We start from the raw sequence: 14,693 nt of genomic DNA, 5'->3' as shown, positions 1-14,693 counted from the left end.
CTATTTCTCATCTGCAAAGTAGCAGCTCTCTTCTACAGCCATGGCTCCTGCTGCTGCTCATGCTGCCGAGGGCATTATCTCCTCTATCGATGTGAACTCGATGCCGCCTTTCTGGCGTCGGAAGAATGGAATTTTACTCTATTTTCTCCTCACATCGTCCCTGCTGGCAAGTGCAGCGCTCGGTATCGACGGGGTAAGTTCTATTCCTCTAACATGTGATCTTATCTCAACTGACAATTCATACAGTCCATGACGAATGGTATGCAAGTCTTGGAAACCTGGCAAGATCGATTCGGACATCCTGAAGGAGCAAAGCTAGGCTTCTTCGGCGCGGCCAATGCCATTGGTGGCGTAATTCCCTTCATCTTCCTGAGTTGGATCAGTGATAGGCTCGGTCGACGTCTACCAACTGCACTGGGGTCCGTCATCATTATCACTGGCGTGATCATCGAGTTCTTCGCCACCTCGTTGAACATGTATATTGGTGGGAAGATCGTCCTTGGCGTGGGATCTTCGCTCATCCAAATGGGTGCTCCTGTCTTGGTCACTGAGCTGTCTCATCCCAAAGAGCGTGTCCAAATCACCACATTCTACAATACCTCTATCGTGCTAGGCTATGTTATCGGTGCCTGGGCGACATTTGGCTGCTACAGAATTACCAGCCAGTGGTCTTGGAGACTTCCGACCCTGATTCAAATTGTTCCCTCTGCATACCAGTTCTGTCTGATTTGGTTCTGCCCCGAGTCACCTAGATGGTTGATAGCGAAGGGCCGCCACCAGGAAGCGCGTCAGATTTTGATCAAGTATCACGGGGAGTGCGATCCTAACTCCGAGCTGGTCAATGTCGAGTGTGCCGAGATTCAACAGGCCATTGATAAAGAAGCCGAGAACAACATGACCTGGAAAGACTTTTTCACTTCCCGGGCAAATATCAAGCGCATCTTCCTCTGTTTCGCCACGGCGGTATTCAGTCAGAGCTCTGGTAACTTGCTTGTCTCGAACTATCTTACGCAGATCCTCAAAGACACGGGTTTGAAAACGCAGTACGAAATCACTCTCGTGAATGGAATGGTCACATTGTGGCAATACATTGTTGCCATATTCGTCACTTTGATTATTGATCGGTTCCGACGCCGTTTCTTCTTCCTCACTGGATCCGGCGGCGTTCTCGTCACATTCATTGTGTGGACTATTGCCGCCCAGCAATACCTCGAGCACAATTCATTGACCGCTGGCCGGGTTGTGATAGCGTGTATTTTCTTCTTCCAGGCTTTTTACACTTTTGCCTGGACCAACCTTATTGTCACATATCCCCTCGAAGTTGTCACTCTTCAGATGCGAGCCAAGACGTGGGCATTCGTCCTACTCACGATTCAAGTGGCATCTATATTTGGAAGCTACGTCAACCCCATCGGATTGAAAAATATTGGGTGGAAGTTCTATATCTACTATGATATTTGGGTTTTCATCGTCTTCCTTGTTGTTTACTTCTTCTTCGTCGAGACGGCTGGTCCTACCCTTGAGGAGCTGGCCTATCTGTTTGAAGGGGAAGATACAAAGCGCAAGCTAGTTGAGAAGATTGAAGAAAAGAAGGAACAAGTTCAATATGAAGAACATGTGGAGGGTAAGTCTGCATGAGGCTATCTCTTACGAGCTACGGATTACTCTCGGGTGGTATGGCGGTGTCGCAGAGGGTCTTGTTTCGGAACGAATGATACCTCCCGCTATGAATATTTAAAATAAATGTATAATTGACAGCGCGTGTACACTTGAAGACGAACAATGTCACATTCCAATCTCAAAACCTATGCTATCCCGGGTGTAATCAAGCGGCAATTCCGACTATGGCCATACGGCCAAAGCTCCTTTACCTTCTTCGTTTCCCTTAGTAGCATGTTTTCAGTGTTATTTCTCTCTACCAAGCCAATCATCCTCTTCTTGAAAAGTCAACCAAACCCGTCTATGCTATGATGGGATCCACAGCTACGCTTTAGGGTTAGGGGATCCTTATCCAATGATATATATATACTGATTCGCTCTCTATTTAGACGTCAGCTTTCTGTTCTTAGTGCGGCTTAAGGTGCCTCTAAATCTCCTCTCCCCTAGTACGGTATTCGGATTAACTCTAGGATGCGTGGCTAAATGCCTTTGTGTTGGACCCTGGTTGGGTTCAGACTGATATGGGAAACTTGGGTGCGAAATTCTGCGGTTTTGAATTGGCCCCGGACACTATTGAGCAGTCTACCTGTGGCATTGTGATGAGATTACCCAAGGGACTAAAGAGCAGTACGGTGGCAAGGCCGTTTCCTATAACGGCGAGGTTCAAGAAGGGTAGCCTTAGAACAAGGCCTAGGAGTAACAGGATTAGATAAATAACTCGTAATAAATGAATAGATTCGGTTCGGGTTCTATCTACGTTGGTTTATGACACTGGACATGTACTGTAGGTAGTGGAAGAAAGAATCAAGTGAATGAATGACTGGTATAAATCGTTATTCAACTCGTAAAACCTAACGCCGAAAAGATGATTCTGCAAACAGCAACGTATGGACATGAACATAAAACTTCAATCCCGACATGACATGCAAATCCCAATATAGGATCATTTATCATTCATTCATCCCAGGCCCGACGAGGCCAAGTATGTTACCCCACAAAAGGCAGAGGGAGTGAAACAAGAACCCCTCGACTCGCCCAGGCGCAAGTAAAAAAGCACTTTTTCTAGTAGTCATCATCTTCAGGGTTGTTGCGGATCTTCTTGGCCGCCTTCTTGTTACCCTTGAAGTGCTTCTTGGAGCCAGGGCCCCGCACCTCAGAGACATCCACGCCACGCTCCAGAGCAACCATCATGCGCTCCTTGCGGCCTGTGGGGGCTTTGCGGATCTCCTGGCCCTGCTTGGTGTACTGGGCCTGGAAGGGAAGAGTCATGCGGCCGGCAGAAGGGCCAGTCGCTGTGCCGAAGAAACCGGAATCGAGGTTGCGCGACGTACGGCCGAGCTCAGGCTCCACTGTGGGCTCGCTGTACGGGGCGGCGGTGGCATCTGCGTCGATGTCATCTGCGACCATGGCTGGTGTAGCTGGCTTGCCAATCTGGGCTTGTGCGAGCTGGTGGCGGCGTCTTTCGGGGAGATGGTGGATATCGTAAAGATCCTTGTTGAACTCGTTCACGTCGATGGGTTGCTCGCCGTCCGCGGTTGGGGGCGGGTGGACGTAGAGGAGCTTTCCGTTGACGTAATCCTTTAGGACGTAACGGGCAGCGCGGGACTCGTCGGGCTGACCGAGACCCTGAGTGGAGAAACCACGGGCACGGGCGTAGGCACGGAGAATCTCGCTGGCGGTTGGGATGCCTGTGCCACCTTCTTCGATGGGGCGCATGCGCAGCTTGACACCGTACACCTGCTCGATGAAGTGCTTGGGGATACGCTTGGCAACGAGACCGGCGGGACCGGTGAACTCGCGCTGCTGGTCGATGGGCAGCACGCCGTTGACGACCAGCTCGGCCTTGGTGGTGGCAAAGTTGGGGAACACCAGACCGGGACAATCGCAGAGCATAATCTCGGGTGAGAGGTACAGGGTCTGGAAGTGCTTGGTCTTACCGGGGGTCGCAGAGACGGAGACCTTCTTGGCACCGAGCAGGGCGTTAATTGTGCTGGACTTACCCACGTTGGGGTATCCGACCAGACCGATTGTAGTCTTCTGCTTGGGCTGCTCGCCAGCCTCTTCATCTTGGGGTAGTGTTTCGGGGGAGTTGGCCAGGAAAAGCTCTTCCAGTTCATCCGTGTCCAGGATGTGAGGACCAAGCGAGCGATCTGGGTCGGCGAGCTTGGCCATTTCCTCTTCCACTGTGTCCTCCTTGCGGTATCCATCATCCTCATCATCACGAACATTCATGTTCTTAGTCTTGTTGGCAAGTTCCTCATTTCCCTGAGCCTCTTCTTCCAAGAGGGCAGCCTCGATCTTCTCCTTGGCGAGGTGAGCAGAGAAGAAACGGAAGTTAATGTTGTTGCGCTCGAAGTACTCGGCCCAGGCCTCTCTCTGCTTGAGAGTCAACATATCGGCCTTGTTGACCAACAGCAAGTTCTTCTTTCGCGGGTCGATCTCCTTCACGTAGGTCTCCAAATCCTCGGAACGGAACTGCAGCGGGTTACGGGCGTCGACAATCTGGACGACCAGATCGGATCGCTCAATAACACGCCACAACTGACGCCAGACCTCCAAGTTGCGCTCGAAGGGAGTCATCAGCAGATCGTGGTTCTCCTGCAACTCCGCCAGTCCTCGCCGCCAGTCCAACAGACTTTGTCTTTCCATCGATTCCAGTTCATTGCGAGTTGTAGACTGGTCCCACTTGGGTCGTCGGGGTACGGTCAATCTACCCTTGTTCTTCTGATGCTTCTTCACAGCGTTCTTCTCCTCGGAGGGGGAGAGGAGGAAGGGGTTCTTCTGGTCGGAATGGATAATCTTGACGTTGTTGATTTTTTCAGCGGTAAAATCGGTTCCGGCGAGTTCGGCAGTGCTCAGGAATTCGTCGAGAGCGGCCTGCTCGGTGATAGAGCGCATCTTCACCCATGATGCCTCCTTGGCTTCGTTGGTCACGTAGGTCTCACCGTCCATGCCCTTTCGCGCAATGGCATTGTTGTGAGAGACCTTCTTCTGGCTGGACGCTTTGCCCTTGCCAAAGCGGTCATTCATGAGACTGCTTCCCAGCCCCACATTGTTCTTGGATTTAGCCAGCACCATGATGGCAGTGACTTCAAAATGCGAAAAAGTTGTAGAAGTAAAAAAAAGTGTCAACCCCACCGAACTGAAGGGAATTTTGGATTATTCAGACGGATAAGATAACGCTGACTCAGCCCCCTCTATCGTGTATACTTCTACTGATTTTACAGTCTTTAGAGATATATAGGTGAGATTGTGCAGACTATATTGACATATATGTGCATATATGCAATAATATATTCTTCATATATACCAGGGAGAACTGTAACCCAAGCAGCGTGTAAGTCAAGGGTATCACACATGTAGTTGGCCTATCAAGAGCCCAATGAGTACCCAAGTCCACAAGCGAAAGTGCACAGTAAAAAGTGAAATCTTGCAGACATATCAGAAATAAAGAGAACATACTCCGTGTACCCTAACATTCTAGTAGTATAATCCTTTAAGAAACTTCCAAGGTTCCTCGAGGACCCCGGGGAACGAAGGGCGATAAGACTGCACGTGACCCTATCAATCCCACTTTTCTTCTTTTTTTTCAGCGATACCAACATTCAACCAAGCCCAACATGCCGCCCAAACAGTGGATGTACGTACAAGAAGAATAGTATGAATGCGCTCAAACTGACCAATCTACAGTGACAAGAAGAACGCGAGCACCTTCCAGCTCTTCCACCGGTCTCAAAATGACCCGTTGATTCATGACACCGGTGCGGACGACCGCGTCCTGCACCAGATTTCGGGTCCCGCCCCTGCTCCGTCTTCCTCGAGAACCGCGACAAAGCCATTGCGCAACCTCCACGATCTCCAGTCCGAGTTCGGCGACAGTGCTCGCCAAAACGAGGGTGAGGCTGCCAATTATGGCATCTACTATGATGACTCCAGCTACGATTACATGCAGCATTTGCGCGAGCTCGGAACCGGTAGCGGAGACACCTACTTTGTTGAGGCTAAGCAAGAGAAGCCCAAGGGAAAGCCCAACAAAGGAGTGAAGCTGGAGGATGCGCTGCGACAGGTCTCGCTAGATGAGAAAGAATCCGATACGCAGAGCGCTTTCGGTGGCCCTAGTATCTACGGCTCTGAATATGGCGATATGCGATCTACCGCTTCATCGTTTATTCGCAAACCGACCTACCAGGACCAGCAGAACGTTCCTGATGCAATTGCTGGATTCAAGCCCGACATGGACCCCCGCCTACGAGAGGCCCTGGAGGCGCTCGAGGATGAGGCCTTTGTACAGGACGGTGACGATGATGATGTCTTTGGTGAACTGACTGCCAATGCGGAGGAGATTGATCAGGGCGACTGGGAGGATTCTCTCTTTGACCACGACGACGAAGATGAAGGGTGGGAGTCGGATGCCACCGAGAAAGCACCTGTGCAGATGGATAGCACAGAAGCCATGGGAGAGGAGCTCCCAGAAGCCGCCGAGGCCAAAACTCTGGAGCCTGGCGAAATGCCTGAGCACGATCAGCCAGCTCCCGATATCGCCCCAACCGATCAGGGGTGGATGAACGAGTTCGCCAAGTTCAAGAAAGACGCGAAGGCCGGCAAGGCCCCCGCACCCGCAGCACCCACAATCGCACCCTCGCAGACAATGGCATCGACCGTGTTCACTGCTGGTGGTACACCAATCCGCCGCAAGAAGCGCAAGGGTGCACTGACCAACCCATCCGCATACTCGATGACATCTTCCGCTCTGGCTCGTACCGAGGGCCACCGCCTTCTGGACGACCGATTTGACAAGGTCGAGGCTCTCTATGCCCTCGATGAGGAAGATGAGTACGACGACAGCATGTCTATGGTCAGCGGAATGACAGGCGCAACTGGCATGACAGACATGTCAGCCGCATCCGAGGCCCCTAGCCTGATCGACGCAAATGGCAACGAGGTGCACAGCCGCAGCAGCTTCAACAACGTGATGGACGACTTCCTTTCCAGCTGGGACCCCAACACCAGTGCCCAGGCGAAGCGCACTGGCGCTAAGAACAAGCGTGGCAGGAACGGTAACGAGGCCATTGGTATCAGAAACCTTGACGAGGTGCGCTCTGGCCTTGGCCCTGCTCGCTTCAGGAGCGGCAAAGTCCCCGGAAGAGCTTAGATGAAGATCCACATTGCATATGAGACGACACTCGATAAACCCCCAGTCATGACATGGCGTTTGGTTTTTGTTTAATTCTTTCTTTCTTTCTTTCTTTATGCATTCCCGTGCGTTAGGGTTGATATCTCTTGATGGCTAGACCAAAAGTTATGCTTATGTCTTCATGTTCTATTCTATATCAATCTCCTTACTCTCCACGGACGAGTACCTTTTCTACCACATCCCACGAATTCACTCGTAATGCATTGATATCGTCCAACTGAGATCCCCGTTTTTCGTCATAGTGCACTGCCAAAATCCCTTGCTCCCGTGCAGCTTGAACATCACGAACCTCATTATCACCGAAGTAAACAATGTCATCAGAGTATATCCCATACCTGTCCAGAACAACACCAAATAACCCATCCACTTTAGATCTACCAACTTCATTCGTCGTCACAAGTACATCAATATACCGCCATATGCCCAGCTCCTGCACCGTCCATTCTTGCGCATCCGCTGGTCCCTCAGTAATGACAATGATCTTCTTCCCCAACCGTCGCAGAGTCTGTAAAAGATGCAATACACCAGGTTTTAGGGCTAGACTTTCGCGTAGAGAATCGCGATATAGGTCCAGCAGACGATCAAGTAGGGGATTTCCAGGTCCTAGGAAGTGATTGAGGCCCGTTAGCCCGTGCACCTGGAGAAGACGCCCGAATCGTTCGCGTCGATACTCCGTTGAAGTTCTTCCATCTGCGAAGGCGTTTGCGGTTGTGTTGCGCAGGATACCTTGGTATGTGGTTCTGAGGGTATCGATGCTGATCTGACTGTTCGAGGAGTGGATTGCCTCGAAGATGTGGGTTGAGGCGTTGGCCGAGGCACGTCGGAATTCGTGCAGTGTGTCATCCAGGTCGAACCCGAACCAGCTTCTTGAGAGGGCTTGTTGGAGAGACATCTTTGTCTTTTTTGATTTTATAGTTTGGGCAAAAAGTATGAGATGGAATTGCGGGTTTCATATAAAGTCTTGATGCCGTTGTATGACTCAAATCATGCCTGGTTGATGTGATAAACATCCAATATCACGCCAATCTATGTTCAGCTATATTACAGAGTATCTATTGTTTAAAGAGATATTTATACAAGAAGAGATTAGAAGGCACCGCCGACCTTCTCCACGATCCACATGGAGAGCCTCACGTTCCACCCCACCCGTCTCTCCGTTTGCCTCAGGTCCTCCCTCGAGACGGGGCTGGCGTCCTTCTGAAGTCGCTCCGTCTCCTCACCCAGCTTCTGCTTGAGATCCGGATCGTTCGTCACAACTAGAGCGCCAGTTTCAATGTCAAGGCTGTAGCTGCGTTTTGTGTAGTTGCTGCTACCAACGAACGTAAGGCTGGGATGTTCCTCGTTAGGCAAGGTGACCCAAAGGCCCTTGGCGTGGTAGGTCCAACCTCCTGGCGTGCCAACAGTGCCCTTGCGCCATTCCTTGAGCTGAATGGAATTGGTAGCCTGCGCCTCGGCGACACGGTCGAGGAATCGTGCTGCGAGGTGCGTGTAGGCGGCTGGGAGCATGCCTGAGATTCCCGGAGAGCCATAAAATCCATTGGCCCATGGAGAGGCTGTCAGGACAGTGCCTTGTGTGGTAGAAGGGTTGTGCTGGGCAGCTGATGTACTGGAGATCAAGAGGGAGGAAAGGACGGGGTGGATATTGAAGTATCCTGCCGTGAAGAGCCAGCGGGCACCTGCAAACGCGGACGAGCTAGATAACATACGCAGAATCGTAGTCACGGCACGGTATTCGGTAGAGGTGTCTTCGGGTTTCAACAGTGGAGTGAACTGTGAAACGGGGTATACAAAGGTTTGGCTGGATTCGGATGGATCAGCAGGTTTATTGTCAGATGCCTGAATGAGCGGGTTCAGGAAAATCGACGAATAAGCGACGAAATCCTCGGGACTATCCAGAGGCGATGGTGCCCCGTTTGAGCTAGGCCAATCCAAAAGGTAGGACTCATTCTCAGGGTCTGGCAGAACTTGGAAACTCAAACTGCAGATTGCATGGTGGATTTGAGCGTAGTATTCAGTCAGCGCCTTGGAGGCAAAGACATGGTACCGATCCAAGCGACTAGTGAAGTATTCCTCAGACAGGTTCGCGCTGATATATGTCAGTATCATATACTGGTACAACGGTCATAGGTGGCATACCCTGAGAGAATAATCTCGTCGTCGATCCCATATAGCTTCATGTGCTGTAAGCCCCAGCCCTCGTTTATTCGACGAGGAATCCATTGCTTTCTCAGGCCAGTCAAATTGGGAGTATGGAACATCCGAACCTCAACCCGTTCCGGTCCATACTTCTCAACTAATGAACAGAGGAGTGATGCGCATGAAGGATTGGGGGTCTCTCGTGTGCCGCGCAGAGCATCCGTAAGGACCGAAACTTTCAGATCCGGGTTATCGCGAAGAGCCTGGCTCAATGTATCGATCAGGTCGAATTCCGTTTTGCCGATGTATAAGGTAGAGAGGTAAACACGCCGCCGTGCTTTGAGGATTTTATCCTGTGCAGTCGCGAGTCAGTTTAAATGCACTTCGACAGCAGAGTAACGCAAACACACCTTCAATGTGGAGTAGAAGCTTGCTGGAGATTCAATAATAGTGATCTGCGACGCAGGCACCTCAAATCGGGGAGCAATGCGGTCTAGCTCGGAGGTGATTCCTGCTAGTGGTGAAAGAGTGGACGCAGCAGTGGTAGCACTGGTACCAGACTGCGCAGAAAAGTTGCGAGCATATATTCTGGGGCGTGCGACTGGGCGTCGCCCAGCGCGACGAAGCGCCTGTCCTCCAATTCGGCCAAACATGTCTAAGAGACGAAAATCGAGGGTTCTTCTGAATAGGGAAATCCGCGAAAGGGGTGCAAACGGTGCAAACATCCGCCCTCCTGCAACCTCAAATCACCAATCTCTCGCATCCCATTCGCTCCATATTGAACGAGCAAAGATGTCGACTATTCTGAGGACTCTGCGCAACCTTCGCCGGGTTGGCATCAAGGTTTGTCTCTGTCTGGTCTGTTCGCCAAGGAAATTTGGTAGCTAACTTTGCTACTTAGGATGCTGGCCACCAGATGCAGGTATGATCGCGGACGCCTCTCCCAGGAAGGTGGGACAGTTGCATGAGATGGAGACTAACTTAAGTGCCTTCTCTCTGTGATTTAGTACATCGGTACGTTACTCTTCAATTGGTACTCGCGCTGCAGTTGACTGACAATTCATGCTATTCCAGGTGATACCAAGGCCGGAACTCTGATCGGAACCGATCGCTTCGGAAACAAGTACTTCGAGAACATGGAGGAGGAATTGCCTCGTAAGATGACTCTTTGACCCAAGCAATTGTGAAGGAGCACCCGGAGGGCTAATTATCTCCCATTTAGTCCGTACACGATGGGTCGACTACAAGGAGGCCGAATACGACGCATCCCACATTGAGCCCGGCTGGTAAGCTCTTCTCTCAAGACACAGGGGCAATAATCGCCCGTCAATGTATGGGACTAATGCAAATTCAGGCACGCCTGGATCTCCTACCTTGTTGACGCGCCCCCACACGCCGACAAGATCTTGCAGACCGGTGTCCGCCCATGGGAGCTGCCCGACCACTTCGCCAACCCGACTCTGAGCCGTGCTGCCTTCAAGACTTACTCTACGTACGTGTGGCCCTATATTCCACCCTTGGATTTTGCCCGTGCATCGACTAACTTCGCCTCAAGTACCAAGCCTAAGATCGCTGCCTGGATTCCCACTGCTGCTCCGCGGTAGATCAATTTGCAGTAGCAGAATCAATCCAACTTCCGTGCTGTTCACCTGATCCCGTTTCCTTTGGGCACGCTGGCAACTTAATTGTCTACGTGGGGAATGTATATAAGACGTCTTACCAGTAGTGTTTGTTCTTTACGAAGAGAGTCCATTTTCAAAAATCCGCTTCAATTGAAAAATGATCTTCGCAACCATGTGGTCCAGATGCCAATATCAACAAGGTATCTCAGTTGTTGGAAATCCAAAAAAAAGGAAGAAGAAAGCGGTGCCAAGGGAAAAATGGATTAGATACAAGAAGATATTACCACCCAAGCTTTTGCTTCTTTAGAGAACATATAGACCGGAGCCGATGTTGGACCAGTGACGAATTGGCCGTCTGTCCTCTAGTTCAATGCACCACCACAGAACTTCCTTCAATTTCTCGACCTGCTCGCCGGCCTCGTATGCCCTGGACAAGGCATACCATGCCTCAGAGCTGTCCCAGGAGCTACCGAGCTTCGTCAATGCCGAAAGGAGCCCGTAGGCGCGATCCCGGGCTGCAAGACGGTGAAGCTGCTGGGGGTCGACATCGTGTGCGGAAGAAGGCGCCTCATCAGGGCCTGCATTCTCGGTCTCCCGAGATACCTTCAAATCATCAGTTGAGATAGCCTTGGCGGACTTAGGCTTGGGAGTCTCCGATAGCAATGACAAGCGCGAAACGTTGAGATCCACATCTGCATTCAGTGGCTCTGGGGAGAGGGTCTGATCCCAGATGTCTAATAGCAGATTAGCAAGTCCAATAGTCGCCGTCGGATGGTCCTGGTGGCGCAAGAGGGCATTCTCATAGTGCCTGATAGCTTGATGAGGGTTCGAGGCAGCCTGTGCCAGGAGCCCCTGTTCGGCGTAGACATCGGCCCAGAGCTCCTCCGAGCTCTTTGAAGAGCCCCAGCCACGCTTGCTGAATGAGCGAGCTGACGACTCATGGGATGCGACAAGTGTTTCGACTCGTGTAGCTTGTTTCAAAGCTTCTTCACAAGCTTCACGAGCATCATCTAACAGAGACGCGCGACGATAGAGTCCGGCGATGACCAGCCAGATTCTGACAAGGAGACCCAGTGCATGCTTCTGGGATTGAACAAGGGAGAACTTTGTAACGGCACCTGCGGGAGAATCAAAGCGATGAGTGACTGGGAGCCGGATATCCTGCTCCGGTGGCTGGTCCACGTGCCCAGCAGGAAGAGGTTCTTTTTTGTAGTTGGTGTTGTGTGCCATTGGCGGCAATGCTTGCTTGCCCTTGGAAGGATGGATTGCCGACTCTGGTGGTGCGTTGCCAGACATCGCAATCCCAATCATATCTGGTGATGCTTCACTCTTAGGAAGCGGAGGTTCTTCAACGCGTGGCCTCTCGTTCCGATGGAAGCTTGAACTTCGCTTTTTAAGTCTCTTTGAATCTGTCCGCCCAATTGTGGGGGCTTTTTCCTTGTAGCTGTGAGCATCTCCGTCCGTGATGTGGATCGAGGGAGCATCCGTTGTATGACCGTTGGGAATAGCCGGTGTGGGTGGGATAACGTCAGAACCTTTTGAATGATCGGCACGTCGGTCTGGTAGCTGAGACGCTCTGTTTCGGCTGAAGATACTACCACGGAAGCTCTTGGTAGTGCCGGCAGAGCTTTTTGGTGGCACCAAATGCTCTGACTTGCACTTGGACTCTCCGGTTTCGAGGTTCAGATCATGGAAAAGGGTACCAAACAGACTCAGTAGTTGCTCGCTGTGATTGACCGCGGCCTCCGGGCCGTCCAGGAGTTCAACGAACGCAAGCTGTGTGATGCGAGTTTGGATGATACGTTCCTTTTCTCTGCCTGATAGACGAGTGAGAAGGGGACGCTGTGTTCCAGAATTGTGTGAATGTCTGGATGACCGCCTTTCACGGTGGCCTTTCGAGAATATTTCCTTGGGGAATTGTTCAAATGCTGCTTCGCACGAACGCCCAGCAATCTCAAATTCTTGTTTTGCACTAAGCAACAGCGCGAGTAAATGCCACAGAGACACCAAGTCCCGTTCCTTGGAGAGGTCTTCGGCAACTGCAACGGATGGACCACTTGGTGTCAAAGCTGACTTAATGTAGTCAATTGCAGTGTCTAGATCTCTGTTCTCAGCCAAGACCAGACCCAGGGTGTAGAGAGATGAATAGCTCGAGCTGTTACCCAGTTCTGGCTCAAGACTCTTCTCTAGGTAGTCGATCGCGTCTGCTCGAATTTCATCTCGCGATTCATTCACAGGCGTCCAGCTGGCCCAGCTGGCAAGTCCCACTCCCACGGCTCGGTAGGACAAGGCCAACACGGACAGAGGAATGTCGGGCGACTTCGACGAGTTGCCGTTAACTTCGCCGTTAACAACGGGAACAGTATGTTTGTCAACATACTCCCGTATCACATCAGTCAGGTCGCGGGCTTTCTCTGCCTCCTCGAAGGAGCCGTGGCAGGCCAACAATGTCACACCTTCAGACAGGGTCTGCAATAAGATTTCATCCTTCTCCAATTCACCTGACTCGGCGGACTTTTCCGCTCTTTCTTTAGCTGCAGTGACAATCTCAATATAAGAATCAAGTGCTTTCACGGCGAGGTCAAAGTCTGCCAAGGAGGCATGGACATGGAAGAGACGACGGAGTACCAGATGAGAATGATAAGTCTTTGCCGCCGCACGATACAGTATCTGACATGAGAAATGTTAGTAAGTTTAATGGGTCATGGTTGTGGTCGAACTTACATCCAAGACGTTGCGGCTAACAGCATTCTGGCCACCTTCACCGAGATCTGAGTCTCGCCACTCAGGGCCACATAGGACTTCCCAGTTGCTGATTACTTGCTCTACCCATTCTTCGACTTGATTATTCTGGGAGCTGGCAGTAGGAAACTTGACTTCACGGAGAAGATTGCCCTCACAGATGGATTCTACACGGCGCAATTCGCTGGCAAGTTGCGGGCGGTCAGGTCCATCGTTGGGGCCAGTGTATATGAGCCCGTCCTGTAAGACAATTGTGAGAAATCCGTAGTAGGCAGTCCAAACTGAGGACCGAGAAACCTGCCCGGATCCATCCGCATTTGACGATTTTGTGGGGTTTCCTTGCTTGACGGAAGGATGAGCAGCCCACAATCGCAGCAATCGCAGCGCGATATCAACATGTTCAGGATCCGAGTATGGTGTGTTCTTGCTCGCCTCTTCACTAGCCAAAAGAGCACCCTTGCCCAGAAGGGACTCGGACCATTCCAGGAATTGAGGGGTGGTGATCGACGTCAGCTTGCCGCTGTTAAGCCACGGAATCAAAGACGCAAAGGTCTCCAGTGTCTCATTGATGCTGGAGACACTCGATTGCGCAATTGCTTCTTGATGTTAGACCTGTAACATGTTACGTCATGGGGTAAACAAACGTACCCTTGATGTAGCATCCCTTCACAAGACAGACCTCGGTCCACGCAGTCGGGACTCCCCCTCCCCCAGCCAAGCTATCGACAGTCTCCACAAAGCTCGCGGGAAGACGAGCGGCTGCAAGTGCGGGCTCATTCAGGACCCAATGTATCCATCCCAAACAGACCTGGGCCTGTAGTAGCTCTTGTGGTGAACCATCGCTGTTCTCAATGGTCATTAACAGGGCGGGGATCAGCTCGACAAGGTTGGACGAAGAGGATGAGTCCTCCGCGGAGAACTTTTGTTGGAGATACAATATCACGCGCGATTCGGCTGTTGCGGTCTGTATTACACCTTTATTGGCATCTCCGTCAGTTCAAGATCAACAAAGGCAGGGTTCGGCGTACAAGTCTTTTGCGGTGCATGTTTTGTGACTTTCCGAATCAGTTCGGGGACCTCATCCCATTTCCCTTGACTCCGCGCCTGATCTAAGGCCGCAGTGTAGCGCTGCCCTTTCTCGGCATTGCCTCCCTAGCACATGTTAGCGTAAATACTGGCTTGTATTGGTGATATTTGAAGCTGTATAACAGAGTAACTGCTCGGCAGAAATCAAGACAAGCACTTACAGCCATGATTCAAAAGGATAGTGAGTGTTGCGAGAAGAAAGAGGAGCATTCCTGGCCCAACACTGTCAAGTTCCACGCCGGTGATCCTCCAGG

General features: G+C 51.4%; 7 protein-coding genes across 7 annotated transcripts; 3 read left to right on the top strand and 4 right to left on the bottom strand.

The window, feature by feature from the left end:
* Window positions 1-40: 40 nt before the first annotated feature.
* Window positions 41-2,335, top strand: PENARI_c002G05627 (putative MFS hexose transporter; the record flags this gene model as incomplete). The annotated part of the gene is made up of 5 exons (XM_022627531.1): window positions 41-193; window positions 247-1,624; window positions 2,049-2,080; window positions 2,130-2,193; window positions 2,241-2,335. 5 exons carry the CDS (start codon window positions 41-43, stop codon window positions 2,333-2,335), a joined length of 1,722 nt encoding a protein of 573 aa, XP_022492495.1.
* A 386-nt stretch (window positions 2,336-2,721) lies between these two features.
* PENARI_c002G01542 (ribosome biogenesis GTPase LSG1) lies at window positions 2,722-4,737 on the bottom strand (the record flags this gene model as incomplete). The annotated part of the gene is made up of 1 exon (XM_022627236.1): window positions 2,722-4,737. The coding sequence occupies one exon, from the start codon at window positions 4,735-4,737 to the stop codon at window positions 2,722-2,724; it is 2,016 nt and encodes a 671-aa protein (XP_022492413.1).
* A 542-nt stretch (window positions 4,738-5,279) lies between these two features.
* PENARI_c002G12087 (ribosome biogenesis protein LTV1) lies at window positions 5,280-6,811 on the top strand (the record flags this gene model as incomplete). Its single annotated transcript, XM_022627965.1, has 2 exons — window positions 5,280-5,299; window positions 5,350-6,811. The coding sequence occupies 2 exons, from the start codon at window positions 5,280-5,282 to the stop codon at window positions 6,809-6,811; spliced, it is 1,482 nt and encodes a 493-aa protein (XP_022492800.1).
* A 187-nt stretch (window positions 6,812-6,998) lies between these two features.
* Window positions 6,999-7,745, bottom strand: PENARI_c002G07068 (HAD family hydrolase; the record flags this gene model as incomplete). Its single annotated transcript, XM_022627618.1, has 1 exon — window positions 6,999-7,745. The coding sequence occupies one exon, from the start codon at window positions 7,743-7,745 to the stop codon at window positions 6,999-7,001; it is 747 nt and encodes a 248-aa protein (XP_022492386.1).
* Window positions 7,746-7,939: 194 nt separating this feature from the next.
* Window positions 7,940-9,642, bottom strand: PENARI_c002G02899 (CDP-diacylglycerol--glycerol-3-phosphate 3-phosphatidyltransferase; the record flags this gene model as incomplete). Its single annotated transcript, XM_022627330.1, has 3 exons — window positions 7,940-8,939; window positions 8,990-9,342; window positions 9,400-9,642. 3 exons carry the CDS (start codon window positions 9,640-9,642, stop codon window positions 7,940-7,942), a joined length of 1,596 nt encoding a protein of 531 aa, XP_022493010.1.
* Window positions 9,643-9,781: 139 nt separating this feature from the next.
* Window positions 9,782-10,593, top strand: PENARI_c002G00570 (complex I NDUFA12 subunit family protein; the record flags this gene model as incomplete). The annotated part of the gene is made up of 7 exons (XM_022627179.1): window positions 9,782-9,832; window positions 9,891-9,911; window positions 9,997-10,003; window positions 10,064-10,144; window positions 10,212-10,275; window positions 10,344-10,481; window positions 10,545-10,593. The coding sequence occupies 7 exons, from the start codon at window positions 9,782-9,784 to the stop codon at window positions 10,591-10,593; spliced, it is 411 nt and encodes a 136-aa protein (XP_022492422.1).
* A 321-nt stretch (window positions 10,594-10,914) lies between these two features.
* PENARI_c002G08433 (uncharacterized protein) lies at window positions 10,915-14,606 on the bottom strand (the record flags this gene model as incomplete). Its single annotated transcript, XM_022627721.1, has 5 exons — window positions 10,915-13,281; window positions 13,336-13,949; window positions 14,002-14,307; window positions 14,382-14,505; window positions 14,601-14,606. 5 exons carry the CDS (start codon window positions 14,604-14,606, stop codon window positions 10,915-10,917), a joined length of 3,417 nt encoding a protein of 1,138 aa, XP_022492650.1.
* Between the last annotated feature and the right edge of the window lie 87 nt (window positions 14,607-14,693).

Source organism: Penicillium arizonense (genome assembly GCF_001773325.1).
Source record: "Penicillium arizonense strain CBS 141311 chromosome Unknown PENARI_contig002, whole genome shotgun sequence".
NCBI classification, from domain to species: Eukaryota; Fungi; Ascomycota; class Eurotiomycetes; order Eurotiales; family Aspergillaceae; genus Penicillium; species Penicillium arizonense.
Note: the sequence above shows the minus strand (reverse complement) of the source record. Positions and strands in the feature narration are given on the sequence as shown.